The sequence below is a fragment of the Callithrix jacchus genome, chromosome 7 (assembly GCF_049354715.1).
Source record: "Callithrix jacchus isolate 240 chromosome 7, calJac240_pri, whole genome shotgun sequence".
Classification (NCBI taxonomy): Eukaryota; Metazoa; Chordata; class Mammalia; order Primates; family Cebidae; genus Callithrix; species Callithrix jacchus.
Genome location: NC_133508.1, coordinates 62437363 through 62457955, shown reverse-complemented (window position 1 = coordinate 62457955; position 20593 = coordinate 62437363). Strand labels below are relative to the sequence as shown.

General features: G+C 56.5%; 1 protein-coding gene and 1 long non-coding RNA gene across 6 annotated transcripts; one reads left to right on the top strand and one right to left on the bottom strand.

The window, feature by feature from the left end:
* Positions 1 to 1010: 1010 nt before the first annotated feature.
* On the bottom strand, positions 1011 to 19183 carry SELENON (selenoprotein N). 5 transcript variants are annotated; one of them, XM_078330767.1, is made up of 12 exons: positions 19046 to 19183; positions 17774 to 17891; positions 13362 to 13495; positions 9861 to 10070; positions 9489 to 9613; positions 8840 to 8977; positions 7401 to 7482; positions 7057 to 7245; positions 6260 to 6365; positions 5066 to 5178; positions 4882 to 4983; positions 1011 to 3594 (listed from the first exon to the last, which is right to left on the bottom strand). In XM_078330767.1, the coding sequence occupies exons 2-12, from the start codon at positions 17820 to 17822 to the stop codon at positions 3412 to 3414; spliced, it is 1431 nt and encodes a 476-aa protein (XP_078186893.1). In that variant the 5' UTR covers positions 17823 to 17891; positions 19046 to 19183; the 3' UTR covers positions 1011 to 3411. The 5 variants fall into 5 exon arrangements, with proteins under 5 accessions (XP_078186893.1, XP_035164083.1, XP_035164084.1 ...); XM_035308192.3 differs by lacking the exon at positions 19046 to 19183 and adding an exon at positions 18477 to 18703; XM_035308193.3 differs by lacking the exon at positions 19046 to 19183 and adding an exon at positions 18477 to 18703 and having other exon boundaries at positions 1011 to 3582.
* LOC144576956 (uncharacterized) lies at positions 6281 to 6762 on the top strand. The gene is made up of 2 exons (XR_013519880.1): positions 6281 to 6419; positions 6611 to 6762. It is a non-coding gene; the product is annotated as an uncharacterized LOC144576956 (long non-coding RNA).
* Positions 19184 to 20593: the final 1410 nt, after the last annotated feature.

Sequence of the window (20593 nt, the reverse complement as noted above, 5' to 3'; positions counted from 1 at the left end):
GCCACATTCCTTCCAGGCTCACTAACCCACTCTCTTTGTGCTCCTGCCCTCACTGTCGTGGTCTGTGGCATTCAGTTCCTGGGTCACATTTCCTCCTCTGCCTTCCACAGCGCCAGGCTGTGCCTGGCTCCCACGCTGCAGTTTCTTGGTCCCAAAGCCTGCTATCCTCTCTGACAGAGACAGCTGGTTTCATGGGTAACCAGCCCCATGCTCAGAACTCTGTACTTGGTTTAGTACTCTGCTGTTGTCCTCTTGTAATGATTAATTTTCTAACTGTGCTCTGCAGTGTTAGAAAATGATGTTACTGGTCCTAGCAAGAGACCTCAGAGGTCATCCATTCTGATCTCCACCATATTTCAAATGCTAAATACTGATTTCCTGAAGATTGACCAGCCTTCCCCTTCCAGGATGGCACATTGTGTTTTAATCATTACCTTCCCCTCCAGTGCAATGGCAGATCATGGAAGTCCACGATAGCTCTTTCCTGGGCGTAGATGCTGATTTGGTGCTCCACTCAGATCCCCTTGCAGGAATGATGGAGCCCCTTAAACTGGGAATTGCCTTCATCTCCCAAACCAATGACTGATACAAGGTCCAAAAGGTTGGTTCAACTCTGCAGTGTGGGTCAGGCCAAGGCTGGGCTGAGACTGTTCCTACTCAGCATTTTTCCTTTCCCTCTTGTTTCCCTCCTTCTTTTACAGGTTTTTCTGGAAGTTCACTTCCTCAAAAAAATAAATCAATCACCTCATGCCTGTCTCAGGCTGTTTTTAAGACAATGAGTTTAACTTCAGGATCTTTCTCAACAGAAAGCACCAGATTCTCAAAACAGTAAGTCCTACCATTTGTTCTATCACAAACTTATTCTGGGGAAGTCACGCAAGCCCTCTCTCTGGTGATAAGATAGTCCTCGAGAGCATTCCAGCTCAAGTCGGCCCCAGGAGGGAGCCACCCCATGGAACGGCAGAACTGACAACATCCCACTCAAAGGAAAAGCACTTAGAACCACCCTAGTCAGTCTTCTCTGATTTTATTACAGGGCATGTTGGGGACAGGGGAGGGAAGTGGCAAAGGAGTGGCAGGAGGGCAGCCTAGGCCCTCTCTCACCCTGAGTCTTGAGGCCTGGTGGGGGGCAGGAACTGCAGAGGCATCAGATGAAGCCTCAGAAAGCCCAGGCCATCAGCACCTTCCATGGGACCAGGAATGTGGAGTTGGCTCTCCAGGAACAGCAGGAGAAAGGCTTGCATGAGCTACCCCCGCCACCTATACCTGACAGGATAGGGGAGACCCGGAGAGAGCATCAGTTGCCCTCCCTTCCCATTAAGGGGCATGGGGCATGGGAGCACTTCCTCCAAGGACACAGAGAGCCTGGCTGAGCTGGCTGGCTCATGCTCCTTCTGGTCTGGAGATCAGAGGAGAGTGAGATACTCTGGTTTGAAAGGCCTTCCTTTCTACTTCGGGGAAAACAGGCAGGGAGGTGAGGGTGCAGTGCCAAAAAAACGCCCCCAAAACTCCACCTGGCTGAGTGACCCTGGGTAAGTCACTTCACTTCCTGGAGACTCAACTTTCAAGATGGGAACAATGAGCATCGCCTCACAGGTTTGTCCAGAGGATTAAGTGAGAAAGTGTGTGTAATATTACTGATGACTGGATGATACGAAATTGAAAACAAGGCTGGGCGCGGTGGCTCACGCCTGTAATCCCAACACTTTGGGAGGCTGAGGTGGGTGGATCACGGGGTCAGGAGTTCGAGACCAGCCTGACTAACATAGTGAAACCCTGTCTCTACTAAAAATACAAAAATTAGCCAGGCATGATGGTATGTGCCTGTAGCCCAGCTACTAGTGGGGCTGAGGCAGGAGAATCACTTGAATCCAGGAGGCGGAGGTTGCAGTGAGCTGATATGGTGCCAATACACTCCAGCCTGGGCAACAGGACAAGGCTCTGTCTCAAAACAAAACAAAACAAAATTGAGAAGACAACTGGCTGGGGAAGGCTCAGCGGAAACGCTCAAGGCAAGCGGGGGAAGTTGGTGGACAGAAGGCCTGGGAGTGGCTGCAACGTAGCTTTCTTCACGTTTAGCTCACCCGCAGTGAGCCCCAAGTGGGGAGAATATTAGGGTCCCGGGAGGGGGCAGCCTGACATCAAGGCCTGAATGAGAATGCACGGGTGCCCATGGGCTGCGTGGAGGATGGGACAGCGTGGGAAGAACAGGGATCCTCTGAGGGCTGTTTTTAAAAAGCTGAAGAGAAGGAAGAGAGGACTATTTCTTCCCATAGGTGCAGCTGCAAAGACATCAAGCTGGACCCATCGAGGATTTCGGATCCAGCCATCATGGGGCTGCTGCCGGGGATGCCAGTGCCCCTCCTTTCTCCTCAGCACTGGGGTTATAAAAAAATACCTACAAACCATGATAAAGTTTGTGTAAAAACACTTTTCTGCATGTATTAAAAAAAGAAACTGGCCGTGGTCAGTGGCTCAGGACGTGGACCAAAGTCCCAAGAGTGGCCAAGGGGAGTCCATGGCACCCCAATGGTAGAAGAGGTAGCCTGGGGCACCCCTGCGGCTGGGACAGTGCTGGCTCTGGAGAAGGCTGTTCTTTGGCTGGGCTATGCTTCCGTGGATGCAAGGTCTGAGGGGCGGGAGGGATGGCAGGAGCACTGGCTCCAGCAGTCCCATGGAGACCCTGTGCTGGGGTGGGCAGTGGGGGAGCCTTGGCCCTGGGCCTCAGGAACCCCCTTAGTGAACCCCATTGCTAAAGGCAGAAGCCTCTTCACAGTAAGCTTCCCCAGACAGCTGGGGGAGCGAGCTGCAGGGGGTCCAGTCTGGTTTCCACTTCTGATGGAGGGTTCTGCCCAGAGGCTCCAGACGGCTGTGTCCTACTGAGACCGACCCCAGCTGGGGACATCAGGCACAGGAGGGCAGCCTGGGTTATGGACAGGAACCAAGGCGCTAGATGAACAGAAGAGCCACTTGGCAGCCTGGCTTCTCCTGCCAGGGGCTTCTGGATATTTCCTTGGGGAAGGAAGCAAGGAGAGGATGGTGGCCCTGTCCTCCTAGCCTGTTCCTCCCTCCTCTTCTTCACCCCACAAGGGCCTAGACTGTGTGGCTGGCTGGGAGAGGTCCAGGGAGTCCCCTCAGGCCCTGATCTGGGGGGGCCCAAGCAGCTTCCAGAGCCAAGTGGGTAGGGAGAGGGTGACGGAGCTAGAGGTTCCTCCACCCAGTCAGCCCAGGCACCCCTTGTGTACCCACCACCATGGAGCCAAGGCTGTGACGGGCACCCCCAGTGGATCTTGTACCCCAAGGCAGCCTAGGTGTGGGTGGGCGTGGGCGGCATCTGCAGTGGGCTGAGGACCACTCTGGCTCTGGGGAGTGGGGGCCTGTGCATCAGATCCCATCCGCCCCGCAGGTACTCTAGGGCTGGAGCAGGGGCAGGCCACGCCGGAGCCCCTCCTTCAGGAACTGCATGTAGGTGGCTGTGGACGGGTCTTCAAAGGTGGGTGAGAAGCTGAAGAGATTGTTCTCAATTTCCTCAGGCTTCATGGAGGTGATGTCCAAGAAGTAGTTGGCGTTGATGTGGTGGACCTGGGAGGAGGGCTGGGTGAGGAGAGTGGGGAAAGGGGGCCCCAGGCTCCTTGTACCTTCTGCTCTTTGGGGAGAAGCAGGGACTCTCGAGCATTGGCAGTCCCTGTCTGAGGCAGATGGTGGGCAGGCAGGCAGTGACGCAGTAAGCCCTGGCCACTGCCGACCCTGCGCCCCACTCTGCACATGTGGGGCCCTCTGACGAGGGGGCTCCTCCCTGCCTTACCCACCAGGTGAAAACCCAACACCTTCCAACAGTGCCTCTTCCACTAGCCCTCTGTCCCACCCCCCAAAAGGACCTCCCTCCTTGTTCCTGTGACCCCAGACTCCATCCTGAACTCCGTATCCACTTCTCTCACAGTACCCTCACACTTGCCAGCGTCCCCATCGGCCTCTCGCTCCAGAAAGTGAGCTCCTTAGCACAGGGCCGTGACTTTGTCTTTGTGCCTGGCACATAGTAGGTGCCCAGTAGATGAACAAACGAATGAATCAGCAGATGAGTGGCCAGCCTATCGTCCTCCCGTTCCTGACACCATCTCATCACCCTGTGCCTGGGACAGCAGACACCACCTGCCCGGTGCCCTTTCCTCTGCACCAAGCCCCCACTGGACACTGCTCCTGTGCCAGCCGCTGCTCCCCTAAAACCCTGGCCCCCTCCTACAGCCTGGGTCCCACACTAGCCATGCCTTGGGACTTAAAGGATAAGGAATCACTTCGATCAGAAGAGCCGGAGCTCTGAGGCTTAAGGGCAGGCCCAAGTTCAAGGCCAGCTGCGCTTCACTGTCTGCAGCATGTGTCAAGTCTCTGAACCTTTCTGGGCCTCTTTCCTTGTTTGTACAATGGGTATACATGATCATTCATCTCCCAAAGCTGCTGAGAGGCCTCAGTGAGGAGATGTGCCGAGTGCTGGGTAAGGGCCCTTAGCGAGAGGTGGGGTCTTGAATCCTGGCTCAGGGCCCTCTCCTGGTCTTCTCTGTCAAAAGGCCTGGCTCTTCCCTCCCCTTCTGTCCCAGGACTGGTTGCCATGCCCCAAGGCAAGCCTTCCCTTCCAGCCCGTTTCTGGGGGGCGCTGACTCTGCTCTGGGACTGTGCTCGCTGCTGTGCAGTCCCCATTGAGCACCACCTGCATCAGCGTTCCTGTTTCTATATGGGGACAGTAGAGGCTCAGACTGGGTAAGAGATCAGCTTGAGGCTTTGCAGCCAAGAAGTGGCAGAGCCAGACCCAAAGCCCAGGAAGGTGCACATCCATGTCGCCTGCGGGTTGCTCCCTGGGCCCCGTGGGGTCTGGGTGGGAGTGCCTACCACGGTGCCATTGGGCAGGCAGACCATCATCTCCACGGGGAAGCTGTACTTCTCCAGGTGCAGGCCAGCCAGCTTCTGGTGGGCTGGGTTCTCCTGGTTGCTCTGTGGAGACAGTTGTACACCCCTGATGCCGCGGCCCCTCCACTGCTCCGAGGCTCCCGCTCCTGCCTGCCTGCCCACTCACCTGCAGCTCTTCCAGCTCCTTCACCAGGGACCAGGTGCTGATGAAGCTCTCGTTGAGCAGGGTGAGGATGGGCGAACTTTCCAGGACGGTCTCCCGGAGAGTCCGCCCCGAACCTGTTCAGAAAGAGGAAAAAGCTGGAAGACAGAAGGGTGAGGCGCTCCCACGTCTTGCTGGGGTGCAATCTTGCTTTGGGGAAACATCACGGGTTACAGAACAGTCTCTGCACCCAGGTGAAATGACAGATTGAAAGAGCCTGACACAGAATAGGTGCTGAATAAATGGTAATTGGAATTTACATCAATAACATGCCAGCCTCCTGGGCTGAGATTAGGGGGAGGGGTTCTACCTGGCCCCGGGGACTTGCAGACAGCAACAGCTTCTCAAATCCAATGAAGGGTGTGCCCCGGGGCCTTCGCACAGGCTGTTCCTCTACCTGGCACACTCCATCTGGTCACCTGACGAACTCCTACTCACACTTCGAAGTCTCCACGTAAATAACACTGTCTTCACAAAGCCTTCCCTGACCCCCAGTTCTACACTCTGGTGCCACTCTGGACTGTCCCCTGTAGAACACTCACCCTGCTTGTACTGATTCATTCAGTGTCTGCCTTTGCACTGTTTCACCCCCTTTGAGGGCAGGGACCCTCTCTGACTTCCTCTCTGTGGGATGCCAGCACCCCGCCCACTGCTACACTGATAGTTGATGGGGTGAGGGTGGGGCACTGTTTTATTCATCTTTGTGCCCGCTGCCAGGCACCCAAAGAACATTGCATCTAGGAGGTCTTTGGTAAATTTTCTGAATAAATGAACGCAAGCCCAGCCTGTGGCCTGATTCTCTGTCTTACACATGTTTAATACTTCCCAGCGTATAAGGCACTTTCACCTCCATGTCCATAGCTCTGAGAGGTGAGTGTGTTACCCCCTCTTACTGCTGAGAAAATGAGGCTCGGGGAGGGGAGGTCACTTGGTCAAGGTTACCAGGCTGGCAATGGCCGAGTTTGAAGCCAGTCTGCCTGGGCCCTTTCTTCAGCATCTGGTCGCTCCCTCTGGACTCAGCACAGAAACCCCAGGCTCTCACCCCACACCCCTACCGTGGGCAGTCCCTGAGCCCCTCATGACCCAATAGGAGAGTCCCATTGTCTCTGAGCTTACAGTACCCCACAAGGTATGGACCTTTCCCACTGTTCCTCTCACCTCAGCAGGACTGGTCGTCCAGGGCCCCCCACAGCAGGATTGAGTGCACCAGCTTGTTCTCAGCCTTGGCTCGGTCGAAGGCCTCAGTGAACGGCAAGTAGGAGACCTGGGGTCACAGGAGACAGAGCGAAGCCATCATCAAAGTGGCCAGGGTCCCACTGTGAGTTTAGTGTGTGCATGTGTGTGTGTGTGTACATGTCTGTATGTACATTTGTATGTATATGTATCTGTTTGTGTGTGTATATGTTAGTGTGTGTGTCTGTATGTGTGTGTGAAGGGGGTGCTGCTGAGTCAGGATGGATGTCTCCTCCAAGTTCTATTTATTTATTATTATTATTTTTTTTTTTTGAGATGGTCTCACTCTCTTGCCCAGACTGGAGTGCAGCAGAACAATCGTAGCTCACTGTCGCCTTGAACTCCTGGGCTCAAGCAGTCTTCCTGCCTCAGCCTCCCCAGTGCTTTGCTATTACAGATGCCAGGTGATTAAAAAGATTTTTTGTACATATGGGGTCTCGCTGTGTTGCCCAGACTGGCCTTGAACTCTTGGCCACAAATGATTCTCCTGCCTCAGCCTCCCAAAGTTTTGGAATTACAGGCATGAGCCATTGCACCTGGACTCTTCCTCCAAGTTCTGAATGACAGCAGGGAGGCCCCACTGGCACACGCTGGGCTGACAGTGAGAGGGCTTCAGCAGCAAGCCCTGCACACACGCCAGTGCGTGTGCCCAGCTGCTGCTCCGCAGCTCCCAGCCTCTGCCCATGTAGCCTGACCTGGCCTTCACCCCTGCCCAGCCTCACCTTCTTGAAGGGGTACATGGCCACCTCCAGGCGGCGGGTGGCCTCCTCCCAGCTCAGCTCCTGCTGCCACTTGATCTCCTCAAACACAAACTGCAGGGGCTCCCCCGAGGGCAGGTGGCTGTTGATCACGCTGCCATCCTCATCCAGGATCATGGATGGCACTGAGGGGCCCGTGGCCTCTAGCTCCATCTGGGCCAGAGGTCAGTGGTTGGGGGAAGGCTCAGAGATGGGCAAGAATCCTCAGGGGGTCCCTGAGAGACCCTCCAAGATGCTCCACTCATTGCAGAGGAAGGACAGGCTCCTGCAGCCGAGCCCACCTGGATGGGAGCCTCCTGTGCACTCACCTGGGGTATGTAGCCGATGTCCACCTCCATGTTGCTGCTTTCACTGGCCCCATAAAGCCACTCCATGTCCACATTCAGAGACCTGAGGATGGCCAGGGCAGAGTGACACCATCATCAAAGCCCATTATCTGTGTCAGACTTTATCTCACATAACACATGCAACTGTCTCCATTTTCCAGATGAGGACACTGAGGCTTCTCAATGTGAACGCCTGCTCTCAGAGCCACTGGGATTCTGGCTGCAGAGCCCAGGCCTTCTCCCCACCAGGCTGCCCCAGATCCGCCACACGGGGGAGCCCCAGCACTGACAAACCACCACCTCCGCAGCAGGCAGGTGGCACAGCGGGGCAGAGCTAGGCACTCCCCCAGGGGTCAGCAGTCCCTAACACCTGGTCCTCAGACATGAGCCCAGGAGCAGCTGGTCCTGGAGCTGGTCACTGCCTCTCTCCTTCTGTCCCACACAGTCCCCCTCCTCAACAACCCTGGGTTGGAGGCAGGTGTGCCCAGCCTTAGGCCTGCAGATGGGGGGTTTGTGCCCTCCTCTTCCTTTTCCCTTTGACTGGGAAGCCCCTGCCCTGCCCACTCTGGGGAGGGAGGGATTCCACCCCCCACTCCTAGGGGCAACTTTCTCTTCTCATGTTACCCAACTGTCCTCTCACGCCTGCCCCGTGGGTGAAACAGGCCAGGAATCAGTCTCTCACCTAACCCTACGGAGGGCCAGGGCCTTGCCCACAGCCACACAGCCCAAGGGTGCCACAGCCAAGACTCAACTGCAGACCTTCTGGCTCCCAGCCCAGGTCTTGTCCCTGTAAAGTGGTCACTCAGGCCCACTAGGTGGCCACTTGCTATCAGGAATCTGGAAAAACTTGAAGCCAAGGCCTCCTGGGTCCCCTGTTCTGCTGACAGGTGGCCAGCCCTGAGCAGGTGAGGTAGGCAGGGGGTGGCTGGTGCAGCCCCATCCCAGAAGCCCCTCCAGGGCTCTGCAGCAGTGGAAGGCCTGCCCGTGGCCTTTGCATGTGCTGTTCCTCTGCCTGGTGAAATCCCTGGAGCTCTTGGTGTCTGCTGAGATGACCTTCTTCTTCCGGGAAGCCTTCCTACACCCCACAGCCTTCCTGGCTAGCTGCTGGCCTTCTCCTTGGCAGCATGCACAGGCTGTGGTTACAATGTGCGGCGGGGAGGCCCAACTTCAGGAAGGGTCTGCGGGCTGCTGCGCTGGGTCCCAGGCACAGAGGTGGAGGGCCAGGCCACAGGGTGCCTGGGAAGAGCCGGTCGGCTCATCCCCTTGCCCGCCTCATGCCACCTTCTCCCACGTCAGCCCAGGAGATGGGCTCTGGGGAGCCAAGGAAGGGCAGAGACAGAAGGAGCCCCTAGGCTCCTGGAGCTGAGGAACAGGACAGGCTGTAGGAGGGAGCTGAGGCTGGGCCAGGGTCAAGCTCCCACCTGTGGTTGGGCACGAAGAGCCGGAAGTCGCGGATGTGGGTGGCATCTTTGGAGAGGATGATGTGGCCGGTGAACTGAGCAGGGGAGAACCAGAAGGGGAAGTCGGGCGGCTCACTGAGCTGGAACTCGGCGTGGATCCTGTGGGGAGGGGACCTGCTGCGCCAGAGCTGCCCACCTTCTCCCCAGGAGCCCGGGAAGCCTTGGCCAGACTCATCAGGGAGAGGAGGCTGAGTGTGGGGGTGGAGGTGGGTGGGCTGGGGAGCCACAGTGAGGCCCTCCAAATGCCGCTCATAGGTCACGTGCCCCTCCTCTGGAAGCCCTGCCTGGATCCCCTCCCCAAACTCCCACAGCTTCTAGAGGGCATGCGTGACTGGGTGTCCTGCCTACTTCTGTGTGGATGGCACACCCATGGCTGCCAGCCTCGTGCCAAGCAAGTTCCACAGCTTTTCTTTCTGAACCCTCATGTGCCCCATGAGGAAGTCATCAGCACCCAGATCCACAGATGAGGAAACTGAGGCTCAGGGAGCCAAAGCTGCTAGCCTGAGACAGCAGGGGGAGGAGAGCTAGAGCTGGGGGCCTCGAGCCGGGCCCTCCCCTCTGGGCGCTGTACTGTCCTCGCCTCCCCGAAGCTCCCGTGTCGCCCACTCACCGGAACATCACAGTGTAGTAGAAGTCGCTGACGGCAGTCAGGCAGGCCACGGCCCCCTGAGGGGCAAAGCGGGTCTTCACGAAGGGCCGAGGGTGGAACATGCTCAGGAGCCGGTGGATGATGACCTGGGGTGGAGGAAGGTGAGCTCTGGCTTGCTGGGCCCCGCTGGGCTTAGATCCGCTGGGGTGGGGGTCAGCCCAGACTCAAAGGCCCAGGAGCCCCATGGGGAAGGGGCAGGTCCAGAGGGAGGCAGGAGAGCAGGTGGGGCAGGCCTGGCACTGCGGTGCAGGCACAGATGGAGGGGTGACCTGTGCCTGCACCCCATTCCTGGGCTGGGGCAGCGGGGCCCCAGGTGGCACCGGCTGTTCTCACCTCCTTGCCCTTGGGCGGTGGCGGATAGAAGCGGTTGTTGGACAGGTAGCCAGTGAAGATGCTCAGCTCACTAGGGATGATCCACCAGGGCTTGCCCAGCTCCTGGCCTGGGGGGGGAAGGAAGGGCTGGAAGTGGCGGGCGGCAAACACTGCCCTCGGTGAGGCTGCAGTCGTCCAGTTTCGGAGGCCAGACAGGGTGAGACGGGAGACCTGCCGCAGGGGAAAGCGAAGCTCTAGGAATCTGAGAACCATGACTCTGGGGCCTCCTGTCCCATGTGGGTGGAGGTTCCCCCAAGCCCACAGCCAGCCCACACCGAGGGAGCAGATGGACCCCAGGGAGGTTCCTGCCCCAGTGATGGCCACAAGCTTGGCAATACCCCACCCAAGAGAGGCTCCTCTGCCCTCTCCAGCGCCTCTGCAGAACACCGAGGGGGAGAACAGGCCAGAGCAGCTCACTCAAGGGCAGGGTCGGAATGGGGTGGTAGGGCTCTGTGCCTCACATGGTCCTGCCTCCAGCCTCTGCATAAGCCCGAGGGCCAGCCTGGGGTGCCCTGCCCTGCCCAGGCTTCCTGGGCCTCCAGCAGCCCTGCTCTCCGTCCCCCACCTCCTCTCCAAGTCTCCTCCCAGGGACTAATGTCCCACTGGCCAGCTCAGGGTTTCGGTTTGGAGCTAAGTCCGATGAGGGTGGTGGGCAATCATGTTCGAGGTGAAATCTCTAGGGTCAAGAGCAGAACGAGACCACAGGGAAGGGGAAGGAGGGACACCCCAGAAGCCCCCTGCCCTAAGTACAGCCTGCCCCACCCTGGCTGGGCAGCCTGGGCAAAGGCCTCTCCTAAGCCCGAGTCCTCATCAGTGACCTGCCTTGCCTGTCTGACAGGCTGATGGCCTGGAGAGGAGACTCAGAGGCCACAGAGCTGCCTACATGTCGGCCAGTCTTCGAGGAGCAGCGGGTTCCCTTTCCTGTCCCCACCTACATAGCAGCAGGAGCTCAGGCTTGGCGGGAGGTGGAAGGAAAGCAGTGCGGAGCTCCCATGGACAGAGATTGAACAGGCGGTTCTCAAGGCAGAGCGGCTGTGTGGGGCCAGGCTGAGCCCACACTGCTGGGTCCTGCTTATGGGCTGGCCACCCCCTGCAGGGGACCTGTCAGAGATGGGTGCTGGGCTTGGTGCAGCTCTGCATGGGGGCCAGGCTGAGCCCACACTGCTGGGTCCTGCTTATGGGCTGGCCACCCCCTGCAGGGGACGTGTCAGAGATGGGTGCTGGGCTTGGTGCAGCTCGGCTTGGGGGCCAGGGCTGGGGGTGCTGCTCCTGCCCCACCCTAGTTCTTGCTATCTGTGGGGAACTCTTCCGCTCGGACCAGTCCATCACTGCTAAACCCAGAGACGGGCTCCCCAGCTGCTTCTGTGGAAGGGCAGACCTGAGGTTAACCACTGCCTAGACCTCTGTCTGTCTGCTGGGCTCTCTCTCCTTGGCTGAGAAGAACACGTTGATTCATTTGTTCATTCAACAAAATGTTATGCACTACTATATACACAGTTTACATCAGGGTACACTGCGTACCCTGTCTTCCTGGAGTCCACAGTAAGAGACAGCAGGTGAACAGGAACAAAAATGGGGACTGCCCTTTCCTGAGCTCCTCCTTGGAATTCCCACCCCTCCCTGAACCTGCAGCAATGAGGTTAAGAAAGGGGCTCCCAGCCAGGTGCGGTGGCTCACGCCTGTAATCCCAGCACTCTCTGGAAGACTGAGGCAGGTGAATCACGACGTCAAGAAATCAAGACCATCCTGGCCAACATATCTCTACTAAAAATACAAAAAAATTAGCTGGGCGTGGTGGCTCATGCCTGTAGTCCTAGTTACTTGGGAGTCTGAGGCGGGAGAATCGCTTGAACCCGGGAGGCATAGGTTGCAGTGAGTCGGGATCGAGCCACTGCACTCCAGCCTGGTGACAGAGCAAGACTCCATCTCAAAAAAAAAAGGGGGGGGCTTCTCAGCACTGCTTCCCTGGGCTGGGCGAGGTAGTAATTCCACTGTAGGTGCCAGCCTCATGGTCATTCCAGTTTTTTCTGCCACGTGGCCACCAGGCTCTAGAGCTGGGCACTGCCATGGGGCGGCTGCTGCTGGGCGGTGGACACCCAGCACCCGCTGGGACCTCAACTTCAACATGTGCAGACTGACCTCATTCTCTCCTCACTCCCTGCCCCGCTCCAGTCCCCGTCTTGGCAAGCAGCCCACCATGCCCCTGGTCCCCAGCCAGAAGCCTGAGTCATCCAACTCCTGCCCACCATTGTCCATGAGGAGCCACGCCCTGCCCTTTCTTCCTTCCCCAGCACCCACAGGCTTCCCTAACCCTCCATCACCTCTGCCTCTCCCGTCCAGAACTGGTCGTCTGCCTCCCATTTCTCCCTATTCTCCCTATGCCCCCCGGGCCCTGTCCCCAGCCTGGAAAGCCCAGGTCTGATGTGGAAGCTCTTATTTAAAATCTGCTTGCTATTCTGTCACCACAGAATGAAGGCTAAGGTCAGGCCACAAGGCCCTTGGTGGGGTCTGGCAACTTCTCTCCAGGCCCCACTGACCAGGAGGCCCTTCGTGGGTCCTGTATGCCATGGGCCCAGCCACACCAGCCGTCTGGCCTCGGTGACCAGCCTGGCACTTCCTGCCTTCAGGCCTCTGTGCTGAAATGGCACTGGCTGAGATGAAAGGGCTGGGTTGCTGTTGGTTGGGCACAGAAAGGCAATGTTCCCAGCAGCGGGAACCACATGTGAGAAGGCTCCCAACTGGAAGAAAGCCTGAGGATTTGGAAGGAAGGAAGCATGTCTGGTGTGGTTGGAATAGAGGAAGCCCAGAGAGGGGAGGAGGGAGTGGGAGAGCGAGCAGAAGGGCAGGCAGGGGCTGAGGCAGCTTCATCCTAGAATGCGCTCAAGAGCCATCCAAAGGGCCTTGGGTGAGGGAGGGGCTGGCAAGGACAGCATCTGTCCACCTTCTCAGGTGTCCTCCCCCGGAAAGCCCTCTGCTGGGGACCAAACCTCAGGTCTAGATCATCAGAGTTCAACAGAGGCCCTATCAGGTGCCAGGCATCGTGCTACAGCCTGTGGGGAAGAGATGGACGTGCGGGAAGTAATCATAATACGTGGGGCAGCCGCATTAACAGGGTCTCTACTACACTTGCTGCTTCCTCCGAGACCCCGCCCACCTTGCTCAGTCACCGTGCTGAGTCCTCCCCATCCTGCAGTCTACCAGATGTCACTTCCTCTAGGAAGCTATCCCAGATTCCCCCATGTGGGGTGGAGGCTAATGCTTCTCTCTCCTGCTCCCCCAGCAGGCTGTATGCCTGGACAGCAGGGACAACATCACAGCCATGCAGACCCCCAGGGCCTGGCATAGGGCCTGGCTCCAGTGGGCAGACAGAGGGCAGAGGGAGGAAAGATGAAAGGAGCAGAACCTCGTCCTCAGGAGGCGGATGTGCATGGATGACCCCACTATCTGTGGTCCCCAGCTCACCCCTAGGAAGCCATCTTTACTCTTGGTCATGGTCTCCGGGAGCAGAGGCTGGAATCGGGCTTCTATGGTGAGTGTCTCCTCGCTAGGGTCAGGGGGCAGCTCCTCCTCCTCGTAGCTGGCCTCAGGAGTTGACCCTATGAGACACAGATCATTGGAGGCACTGGCCTCATGCTGCAGGGCTCACCTCTCCCTGGACATCCACACTAGCTGGTTATTAATGGAGCCAGGCAGGGGTGAGGAGTGCGGGGGTAGCTGGGGTGTTAATAGTTAACAATCACCAAAGTAACAACCAGTGTATCACAGTTTAGTTTCAGGAGAGCCCACGGAGGCAGATAATAACATGATCAACTCCATTCGACAAATGAGAGACTAAGAAAGGTGAAGCCACTTCCCCAGGTCACATAGTTAGATGGTGGGGGAATCAGGGTGGAAACCCAGGCCTGTTTACTCTAAACCCATGACCAAACACCACCCTTTTCTGGGTCTTCTGAGACTGAGAGGAACTCAGTCAAGGGAACCAGAGTTATGAATGAAAGGAAGAAACAGAATCAGGTTATCTTTGGTGTCATAGGGAGAGCACTGGTTTGGGAGCCAAGAGACCCATTTTCCCCTGCTTTTTTTTTTTTGGTCGGGGGGGCATTCCCCAGATGTAGGAGGGGCTGGACTGGCAGTGGCTGGACTTGATTTCTTGGATCTTTTCCTGTTCAGAGATCTGGCAAGTGTGTAACCTTCCCAGTGTGGAAGGAGTCATTTTGAAGCGCTAAGGGAGAAATGACGCCTGTTTCAAAAGGGGTGACAAACAGACACCAATAACAAAATGGAGCTGGGTAGGGGTCTTGCCCTGTCTGCTCTCTCAGGGCAGGGTCACGGTACAGAGATGATGCCTGGCATTTGCTGGCTGACTGGCTAGCAGGCTGAATGATGCGTTAGAAGCAGTTCTCACCCAGAAGTCCTCAAAAGCACCGAGGACGCCTTTAAGCTATAGATGCTCACAGCCACCTCAGACCTACTGAATCAGAATCTGCAAGGGTGAGAGTCCGGAAACTGCGCTTTTAACGAGCACTCCCTGCTGCTCCGGATGCAAATGCCTATTCTGAAGAATCACTGTGATTTCCGTATTTGTAAGTCAATGCAATGAAACCTTCCAAAACGCAACCTAGAAACCCCAGAGGAAGGGAGCAACAGGAAGAGGCACGGTTATTAGTCAGCCTTGCTTATTCAATTCTTTTACTGATATCACAGGTAAATATTAGTAATAATGATTCCCAGCTGGGCAAGGCGGCTCACGCCTGTAATCCTGGCACTTTGGGAGGCTGAGGTGGGTGGATCACCTGAGGTTAGGAGTTTGAGAACAGCTTGGCCAACATGAAACCCCATCTCTACTAAAAATACCAAAACTAGCTGGGTGTGGCAGCACACCTGTAATCCCAGCTACTCAGGAGGCTGAGATAGGAGAATTGCTTGAACCTGGGAGGCGGAGGTTGTAGTGAGCCAAGCACTTCAGCCTGGGCAACAGGGCAAGACTGTCTCAAAAATAAATAAATAAATAATAATAATAATAATAATAATAATGACTCCTCCACCACCTAGCTGTATGAACTGGAGAAGCAACTTCACCTCTCTGAGCCTTTTCTTTCTCATTTGTTAAATGGGAGTTGCTAATGACGTTATTAATTATAATAATAAAACTCAGCATTTTACAGCCCCTTTGGCTTTCTAATAAAAAGTTTTTCTTTCCTGACTTATGAGTAACATTTGCCCATTATAGGCCATTTGCAAAAGTTGTGAGGGATAAGGCAGAAAGTTAAACACGCATAACTCCACCAACAGCACTAGCTGGCTCTACTTCCTGCTTGATTTGATTTTTTTCCCCCTTTGATTTCTCCAAACGTGGTCCATTTTTACATTCACAGTTTAGAGGTAATGGAGGGATTCTTTTACTCTGATGCAGAAAAAGATTTCTTTTTTTTTTTTTTTTGAGACAGAGTTTCGCTGTTGTTACCCAGACTGGAGTGCAATGGCACGATCTCGGCTCACCGCAACCTCCGCCTTCTGGGTTCAAGCAATTCTCCTGCCTCAGCCTCCCGAGTAGCTGGGATTACAGGCACGCGCCACCATGCCCAGCTAATTTTTGTATTTTTAGTAGAGACAGGGTTTCACCTTGTTGACCAGGATGGTCTCGATCTCTTGACCTCGTGATCCACCCGCCTCAGCCTCCCAAAGTGCTGGGATTATAGGTGTGAGCCACTGCGCCCGGCCTGTAGAAAAAGATTTCTGAGCAAGCAAATTAAAAGTGCCCCTCAAGCCCAGCAAGCTTTGCTAAAGTGCCATTACGAGAGAACTCTCACTCGGGCCACAAAAAAGGACAAAGAGGTGGCTGTACAGATGCTCAGAAGTGTATGCGAAATAAGAGGTACAGGCAGGGCCACAAGGGGACCTGTTTATCTGCCATCTGCTTTCATGACAGAACTGCCTGCCGCCGAGAGACACTGACACACACCCTCTCCAGCTCATCAGCAATTTTCATCTGACCTTCCTCCTCTAGCAGCAACTGCAGGTCACCAGGCCAGCACAGAGCCAACCTACCCAATCCACCCGTGAAAACCAGCAGGCCTGTGACAGGGCTTTGGTGCTTACACACCAAAACCACCAGCATGTCTCTCTCACCTTTCCCATCAATGGCTGACGTACACCAAGCAAGCTGTATGTGCCCAACATCCTAGGTTCAAGAAATGTCACAAGAATTTGGAAGAAAATGGACACAGGTTGGTAGGGGCAGCGAAAGAAGCATTTTATAATTCATTAGACCGTTTCAGTCCCTCATCTTTAACCGAAAAATAAATAAATAATCACTGATTACAACTAGGCAAAAATGATAGCAAGAATGGAATAGGAGGCCAGAGGAGGTGGCTGACACCTGTAATCCCAGCACTTTGGGAGGCCAAGACCAGAGGATCACTTGAGGTCAGGAGTTCAAGACCAGCCTGACTAACATGGTAAAACCCCATCTCTACTAAAAATACAAAATTAGCTGGGCATGCTGGCAGGTGCCTGTAATTCCAGCTCTTGGGGAGGCTGAGGCAAGAGAATTGCTTGAACCAGGGAGGCGGAGGTTGCAGTGAGCCGAGATCGTGCTATGCACTCCAGCCTGAGAGTGAGACTCTGTCTCAAAAAAAGAGAAAGGAAGGAAGGTAGGAGGGAGGGAGGGAGGGAAGGAAGGAAAAAAGGAAGAGAAGGAGGGAGGGAGGGAATAGGAATCTGAAAGCACCTAAGCAGAGTTTCAGATTTAGTAATAATAGCTCCTGGCTGGGTGGGGTGGTTCACACCTGTAATCTCAGCATTTTGGGAGGCCAAGGTAGGAGGATTATTTGAGCCCAGGAGTTTGAGACCAGCCTAGGCAACATAGTGAGACCCCACTCTACAAAAAAATAGAAAAATTAGCTGGGCATGGTGGCATATGCCTGTAGTCCTGTTACTCAGGAGACTGAGGCAGGATGATCAATTGAGCCAGGGAAATTGAGACTGCAGTGAGCCGTGATTACACCACTGCCCTCCAGCCTGGGTGACACAATAAGACCCTGTCTCAAAAAAAAAAAAAAGTTATAGCTGCTGTCTATTGGAAATCCACTACATATTTGTCACGTTGCATTTCTTTTCTCTACTCCTCAGACCTGAGTTGGTGCAGGACCCTGGAGCCAGACAGCCCCAGTTCTAGCCCTGGCTCCCCACCTTTCTACTTGGGGATACTGCCTACCTGTGCCTTAGTCTCTCAAACTATCAAACACAGGGATCAAGGCAGTGTCCATCTTCCAGGTGATGTTTAAAGAGAGAACGGACATGAAGTAATTAAATGTCTGGCATGGAGGAGGTGGCCAAGGAATGTTTTTTTTTGTTTGTTTGTTTTTGGTTTTGCTTTATTTGTTTTGAGACAAGGTCTCACTCTGTCACTGAGGCTGGAGTCTAGTGGTGTGATCTTGACTCACTGCAACCTTTGTCTGGTGGCCTCAAGTGATCCTCCCACCTCAGCTCCCCAAGTAGCTGGGACTACAGGTGTGTGCCAGCACACCTGGCTAATTTTTGTAGGGATGGGGATTTGCCATGTTGGCCAGGCTGGTCTCGAACTCCTGGACTCAAGCAATCCTCCCATCTCCCAAAATGTTGGTATTCCAGGCGTGAGCCACCTCACTGACCCAAGAATGTTAACTGGTATTATTGTTCACAGTCTGAGAAAAACAGGCTCAGGGGTTGCTGAAGAAGCTCGAGCAAGCCACCAGCTAGAGTGTCAGAACTGGGAGAAGTCCAGGGCCTCTGGGACCCCAGGAGCTTCCCTCCACTCCAGACAGCCACTCCTGCTCAGCGAAGACACAGTGGCCAAGGCACCCTCCTCCCCAGCCGCCAGTATCTCCTGGTACCTGTTAGCTTCTCAGCAATGGGCTTGAACTCCTCGGGGCTGATGTACATGTCCCCGTCAGTGTCCAAGGAGGAAAAGAGAAAAAGGCCATCTGTCCCCAAGGTCTTCAGCGCTGATTCCTAATTGGGAGAAGAGACGAGTCTGATCACCAGTTGGAGGCCGGGTCTCCTGGTCCCCAACAGGCCGTTGCTTCCGGATGGAGCCCATCCTGCCATCATCTTCCTGAGTTCTCCCAATGCCTCCTGGTCCATCTGTGCAAATGTCACCTCTGCACTGCCCCAGAGCCTCCAGTCCCTCTGGTCCCTCTGCGTGCCCCTCCCAGTCTGTCCCCAGCCCGCCTTCTGCCTGGCCCTGTTCCTCCTGCACCCTCTGTCCTCTCCCGAGTCCCCTCCTCACTGCTCCAGGGCTCCCCAGTGCCCCTTTCAGATTCTGCGGGTCCCAGCTTCACTGCGCCCAGGTCACCCCTCTGGACGGGACCCTCCAGTTTGTCCCCGCTCCATACGGGCCTCCGTTCGCCTCCTCCCCATCAGCCCGGCCCCAGGCACCCCCCAACCCGGCTCCCGCGCCCCCTTTCTACTCATTCCCCTCCGCCCCTCGCCCCCTCCCGACTCGCCCCTGCCCACGCGTCCCCCGTGCTCGAGACTCGGCCCTTCCGTCCCCGCGCCCGCGCCCCCGCCCCCGCCCCGGCCCGCTAGGGCCCGGACCTGCCGCGCGGTTGCCTGGGCCTCGGCGTGGCGGGCGCAGACCCGGATGGCGGCGGCGGTAGCTGCGGCCAGCAGGGCTCCTAGCAGCGCCAGGGCGCGGGTGCGGCGGCGGGGCGGCGGCTCGGGAGGCGGCGCGGCGGGGCCGGGGCGGGGCGGCCCGCGCTGGCCCAGCCGGGCCCGGCCCATGGCGGCGGCTGGCAGCGGCTCCAGGCGGACCCCTACGCGATGGAGCCGGGCCGGGGGCGGGGCAGCCGGGGCGGGGCCGGGGGCGGGGCGGCCGGGCGGGGGTCGTCTAGTCCGGGCTTCCGGACCTGTCCCGCGCCCAAGGCGGGGTCGGCTACCCCAGAGCGCCAAAAGGGGCTAAGTGCGTCTACGCGGTCGGGTCCACAGTCCCGGCCACCCCGGCTTCCCCAGGCCGCTTCCTGCCTCTCGGCGTCCCTTCCTGTGCTTTCCAAAGCTGAGCCAGGCCTCTGCGGCCCACTTGCCTGGCCGAGCCCGGAGAGCGATTCCAGGCTGGTGACTGGCACAAAAAAGGGTCTGGGGCCGGAGGCTGGGGAGAAGCCACACACCCCGTGCTCTCCTGGAGAAGGGGCGTCGGGGGCCACCGGGGCCTTGTGTCCACCTCTGCTAACAGCCGTGCACGAGGCCAGACGCTGCTGAGGGCCATCCGTCCATCCTTATCCCACTAGTTCTCTAAACGTTCCTCTGTCATCTAGAGCAAGACAAATTAATTAAAAAGGGAAGTCCAGCCTCCGATCCCCTCTGGTGCAGATGCATGGGTTATGGGGAATGACCTTGTTCCAGGCACAGGCGGGGCAGCTCTGAAATCTGCACCTTCCTGGGCCCAAATTTCCTCATCTCCACCAGGGAGTTAAAAGAGCCCCCCACCCTCCCCACAGGGCTGTTATGGTGAGGGGAAAGCGAGGCTCTAGCCCCTCAGCTGCTGGGGCTTCCAGAGGCCCTGGCTTTGCCGGAGAACAGCAAGCGGCGTGCTTGGAGGCGGGCCCTGGGAAGGGAGGTGGGTGGGGCTGAGGACAGATGTCAATTCCCTGTCAATTTCCAGCAGCCTTGGTTCCTTAGGGCTCTCTTCCATTCTTTCAAGGCCACCAGTTGCCCCGGGTGGCTCTGCCTGCATTTTCTCAGGAGAGGGCGGCAGCTGCAGAAGCCTCTAGGCAAGAACTCTGAGCCCAGAAGCGAGCAGTGCCCGCCCTCGCAGAGCCCCACCCACCCCCAGCGCCCGGGCACCTGTCACGCCGCAGAGGCCTGAGGGATCCAAAGGATGCTGAGCTCCGCCCATGTGCTGGACTTGGACGGGATGATTTACACATTCTCTCATTCTGTTCTCAAGCCGCCTAGTGAAGTAAAGACCGCTTGCCTGCTTTTCAGATTAAGAAGCCTGAGTTCTGGCAGGTCTACCTGGGTCCAAATCTCCTGCCATCCCGCCTCCCAGGCTTCCCAGGGGATGGCCCAGCTGACTGAGTTGGGGGTGGGGTCCTGCCTCCACTGCCCATTGTTCTTCTTTGGTAGCCAGCCATGGCAGTGCCAGGTGGGGCCTTCCCAGTGCCCACACAGGGCCTGGCAGGCACATGATGGGCTCTCCTCAGTGTCTGCTGAATGAAGAATGACTTTCAGGGATCTTCCAGAATTTGAGCCTGCCCCAAACCCTGCCCTGTGCTCTGGCCCCAATGTCCTTAGAGGGACCCACTGAGGGCCTGACATCTGGCATTGGCTTCTGAAGGCTTCCAACTGTGCCACGTTCAACTCATTATTGCTACTGTTTGGGGACACCCTGCATACGACAGATGCTATTAGAAACCAAATTCCTTTCTATTGGAAGCAAAGTTAGCAGAGCACAAAGCAGGTTAGGAGGGGAAGATTGATGAGCTAAGGCTTCTGGAAAATAAACAAAGGAAGTTTTCTTTCCCAGATAACTTTTATTTATTACACTTGCTTTTTCTTAAAGATTACAGATACCCCACTGGTCTCTGCTGCCGAGTGCTGAAGCAATGTGCTTTCAGGACTTGGGGGATGATTCTAGAAGCTCGGGAAGGCACACAGAGGGGTGGGTTTATGACACTCAGCTCAGATCAGTGCCGTTGGGAAAAGGATCACTTGGG